Genomic DNA, 5,098 nt, shown 5'->3' on the forward strand with positions numbered 1-5,098 from the left:
ATGCCCCGTGCTGCCAGCGGACTCCAGCTCCTCGCGCTTCTGCTGCTGCTGAGCAGGAGCAGCTCAGCTGTCCAGAACGACGGCACAGAGTCAGATAGTATTCCGCTGGTCCACGATACTCAAGACGAGCCGGTTAATGAAGACACGAACCAGGCGAGGAACGGCGGGAGACGGCAGGCTGATCCTGTGCGTAACGGTGAGTCCAATCGGTTACGCACGGGGCACTTACAGTATATTTACATCGTTTCAACTTTTGTTTTGTCTTTCTCATTAAAGCTTGACACAAACGTTTCAGATTGAGTCAATAGATTGTTCTCTCGTAGTGTGGTGATATGAGGGGCAGGAGTATTTGGAAATATGGTTTCCTAACGTGCACTAGTTGCAAAATATGATTAGCGCTGAGGTATCCTGACGTCTACCAGTCAACTCCCCCAAACTCCCCCAAAAATAATGCATAGCATATATCATTAGACCCGAAGCTGAGAGACAGGCTGAGTAGTTCTCATTGTAAATTGCACTCAGTGGAGTGCCCCTGTTTTATATGACAATTACAATTTAGACAAGAGTCCAACTGACTCAGAGTTTAGAGTAGCCACCTCTGTTTCCAAGAAGTAGATCTGAACAGTAACAATGTAAACAGATAGAGGAGCCGACATATATCTAACTCAGATCTCATTTCTCAGGCCCAGACCAGAGCCAGGTGGGCTGCAGGGAGCTGAGGTCCACAAAGTACATCTCTGATGGCCAGTGCACTAGCGTCAACCCCATCAAGGAGCTAGTGTGTGCTGGGGAGTGTCTGCCGGCCCACCTGCTGCCCAACTGGATCGGGGGTGGGGGTTACACCGGGAGGTACTGGAGCCGCCGCGATGCCCAGGAGTGGCGTTGCGTCATTGACCGGACCAGGACTCAGCGGATCCGGCTGCAGTGCCAGGATGGCAGCGCTAGGACCTACAAGATAACTGTGGTGACCTCCTGCAAGTGCAAGCGCTACTCCAGACAGCAGAATGACTCAGGACACAAGGACACACCTGTCCACAGAGGAAAACAAGGGAAAAATCAGAGGACGACTGGACAGCCTGAGGAGAGAGCCGGGAGACAGTCTGACAACTAACATCAGGAAGTTTATGGATGAAATAGAAGTGTGTACATCATAACCAAATGTTTAATAGCCAGGCCAGACAGAGGTAAAAGCCAACAATGTAGATTTGTCTCCAAACGTAATATTGTGACTCAGAGAAAGGTTTTAAGATTAAACATGGTTTAATAAGAGGAATAGGTCACACTTAAAAAGAGTGAGATATTCAGACGGATATAAGTCACATTTCTGTGTTAAGTATGATCTGGAGTCAGAATCTGGTTAGCCTAGCTTAGCATAAAGACTGGAAGCAGGGGGAAACAGCTAGCCTGGCTTTGTGCAAAGATCATAAAATACACATACACCTCTGAGAGTAAGCTACATGTTGTATGGTGTTGGTTTAATCTGTATACAAACACAAATGTAAAAATGTTGTTTTGAGTTAATGAAATATTTCTTGATGAGTAACACATTAACCTTCCGCCTGTATACATCTCACCCACTATAGTGCAGGACACCAGACACATTTGTATACAGATTACAAAATGCGTTCATTAGTGAGTTTTAACAACTCTTTTTTCCCACTTTGTCCTGAGCCAGGCTAGCTGCTGAGCTAGGTTAACTACATCCTGACTTATTCCTTAGACATGAATCAACTTTTACCTGGCATGGTCCATTGGTGAGTCAAGTGAATTTGAACGGTCTCTGGTTCAGTACTGAGGAGGTGTTTATCTGATATTTGCCAAGTAAAACATCTGTTCTTGTCACGTAATGTCATGTAGCGAGGAACAACTTATATAGATATCTCTTCTTCTGTAAATATATTTTAGTGCAGGACTACCCAGAGCTTTACGACCTGTCCACTGTTTCTCCTAGATTCATTCTATGCGTGCCGCTGCTAAAAGTTCACACGACCATTTTAGTATCCTCTGCCCTCATGGTCCAGAGACAGAATTTCCTAGGTGAAAACCCTGCTTTCCACAGAAAATCTGTTGATACACACTTAAAAACAACGCCTGAAAGAAGATCAGATAGATGTCAAAGATACAGTTAGCTGGCTATGGTCGCTTAGCAACGCCAGGTGCAAACTGCCTCCGCATCCTTAAAAGTTGGCATTAGAGTAGATGTAACTTCAACAGTCTATTAAAACCCTGTTTCATAGGCACTGCAGTGCTCAACCATGCAGTAAAAAATGCAGCATGTGACCCAGGCCTGGCGCTCTGGTAGCAAATATAGTATGGTAATTATGTATTCATATGTTCAATATCAACAGTTTTACGTTAATTAACAATATTTCCCCATTATGTTTATCGAAAAAAATGTAAGGGTGGCCTTACATTTTCTTGGAAACATGTGCTCTTGCAAATTAGTTCAAATCTCAACTGGAGATAGGTCTGGAGTATTCCACTAAACTGCTTTGTTCGTGCTGCTCAAACTAATGGCTCTTACACATTTGGTCTGAAAGTGCCGCCAGAAAAGCACTTGGACACACTCTTAGTGTGGTGCTCCAACATGGCCACCAGGGGGTGTATTATACACCCCCCACCACACAAAGTCCCGCCCAAATCCACTATGTAACGTTAATGAAGCCTTTGGTAACAGTAAAGGTAATAATGTAGTAATAATTTTATCAGGAGCTTTGGTTTGTGTAGGTAGTTTTGCTGTAGAGCATCTTCTAAAAAAATAACCTTTTATGTAATCAAATGCTCAACAGATTTATGATGCAAGACCTGTAAAACATGTTAGCATGATATATCATATATATGATATACCATCATAAAAAATGTAAATGTGAAGTTAGATGTATACAATAGAATGATGCTTAGATAGTATATTGGAATGTACAATATGTGGGTAAAGTTCTATGGGTTTTTTCAGAGTGAATAGTATGTAATTTATTTTTGTAAAAGAACAGTTGAAGTTCTTTTTTTGTATTTTTGGTTATTATTTGAAATAAGTGATAATAATAAATGAAGAATAAATGAAAATTGTTAACAAGGTTGTATTTGTGACATATTGCTGCAGGCGTGCCAGGCTCACAGCAAACAGGAACTCCCTAACAACAGAGGCATTAGTCAGTGACGAGGCTCTCTTTCAACAGACTCCACGTTTTATTGTGAAGGGGATACCTTCCCCTCAGGCTAGTGGGGCTTGTTCCAGCTGCTGCAACATGTTAAGACTCTTTATTGTGTCATGTATCCGTTTCTTTTTTTCACCCTGAAAGCTGTGAATAGAATTATCTTCACTGGATGACAACAGGATGTTTACTTTGTCTTACCTGCAGAGGACAAAGAATAGATATCTTCTCCCAATAATATCCTGTAGGAAAGAACAAAGTAAAGGAGGCATGTTGATTAGTATTGTAACCTGTGTTTCACACAGAGATACACACCATTCACCCTCCCATATAGATACAGGGACAGGTCCTCCAACATTTCACCCAATACAAAGAAAGATGAAATAATAATACTTAAGACAATAAAGTAGTTAGTAAGTAAGCCCTGAATCCAAAGTCCTATGAAGAGACCGAGGGCAAAGGAGCACATGAATTACCTCATTAATCCGCTTAGAAGTACTGGGGGTTCCTCGTAATTCCATGGGGATGTAATGCATCTTTTGGCAGCCGTAACAGCTTTGGGAGGGAAGATCTGTTATCTGAATCTCCAGATCCCCTTCCACTTCTCTTTCAGTGCTATTGTGTAAGCCTTAGAGTAGTCCAATAATACATTATATTTTTGTGATATTTTTGTTCAGATTGTCCTGAAGCAATAAAGACTCCAATACTACTTAGGGTACTTGGGTCTATCCAGGGAGCCTTCCTGCCTGGAATGTGAAATGTATACCTGTACATATCTAAGGAAGTGTGTGGCTGGAAATTGATAACCTTCTCTCATCAGTGTGTCCTCTTGGTATAGATCTTTTTATACCCATCTGCGACCACACCCTAGAGGAATGGGCTCAGCGGTACAGTGCTGTTGAACATGATGGATGCTTTGGGGAAGAGGCAAATTAGTTGTCTCATAGATGTATGAACATACTCCCAAATCTTCATTGAGTGACTAAGAATGGGATTAGATGCGAATGACCAAATATGTTTTGACGTGAAGTAGTAAGGGATGTAGGAAAATATCCTTCAATCTTGGTCCACACAGGCTGATGTTCTATTAAAACAATGACCTTACCCTTTCAGAAGGCAATGCCAAAGTACTTCTCGTAACTCTTGACACCTTATTCCATCGAAATTACTAACCAAGGAGTTATATTTTCTAAACCTAAATACTTTTGAATTAATGCATTCTGCTGAATTTCAAATTGAATTATTGGATATAAACCCCACAACATGGTGGCTAAAACTATATTGCAGTTTAAACAGTTTAAAAAGCTTGTTCTTGCAGTAGCATTTAAATACAGTGTACAGAATCACACATACGCTGAACACGCTGGTACTACAGCACTGACTCACTTATGAAGTTGTTATTGCTAATGTAGCAAACAGTTGCCTATTTTTCACATTTACCTACACCAGCAGACAAAGAGCAGCATGAGCATTTATTTGGAGTGGTGTTTGTGTCCACCTGATGAATGGAAGAGTCTGGCTGTGTCTCCACCAACTCCTGAGGAAAAAAGCTACTAAATGAGTCTCTACGTATGCCTGTCTGCACTTTGGGGATGGATATAGTGGGATTATTAAGCTTTCTGGCTGAAAACATCTGCCTGCTGCTGGAGACTAGGTTGATGAGAGCCGAAAGCTAACAGATACTAAAAAGCTTTCACATTACACAGGCATTTGATAAAATGTTAGTAGAAAAACATGGATTCGTGCAGCTTAAATAATATTGAGAAAATAAATTTCGGAATGACTCAGACATTTACATCCTGAGGACAATAACGAACACTGTTTACAATTCTTTTCGTTTCCTGCCATATAAACTGGCTTCAGCATGCAACTGTTATCTCCACAACAGCTCAGACCACCAAATGGGGGGAGGGACGTTTCTCCCTGTCCTTTGTGTCTCTCACCCA

The 5,098-nt window shown here is 41.6% G+C and overlaps 1 protein-coding gene across 1 annotated transcript; it reads left to right on the top strand.

Annotated features, from left to right (window-relative positions):
- LOC137867922 (sclerostin domain-containing protein 1-like) lies at nucleotides 1-2,945 on the top strand. The gene is made up of 2 exons (XM_068704398.1): nucleotides 1-196; nucleotides 684-2,945. The coding sequence occupies exons 1-2, from the start codon at nucleotides 1-3 to the stop codon at nucleotides 1,109-1,111; spliced, it is 624 nt and encodes a 207-aa protein (XP_068560499.1). The 3' UTR covers nucleotides 1,112-2,945.
- Nucleotides 2,946-5,098: the final 2,153 nt, after the last annotated feature.

The sequence above is a fragment of the Cebidichthys violaceus genome, unplaced genomic scaffold, assembly GCF_023349555.1.
Source record: "Cebidichthys violaceus isolate CVI_PGR_0920_01 unplaced genomic scaffold, fCebVio1.0.p SCAF_91, whole genome shotgun sequence".
Classification (NCBI taxonomy): Eukaryota; Metazoa; Chordata; class Actinopteri; order Perciformes; family Stichaeidae; genus Cebidichthys; species Cebidichthys violaceus.

Coding starts and splice junctions, on each gene's coding strand:
- LOC137867922 (XM_068704398.1), top strand. CDS start 1: ATGCCCCGTGCTGCCAGCGGACTCCAGCTCCTCGCGCTTCTGCTGCTG. Junction 197..683: donor GGCTGATCCTGTGCGTAACG/GTGAGTCCAATC, acceptor CTCATTTCTCAG/GCCCAGACCAGAGCCAGGTG.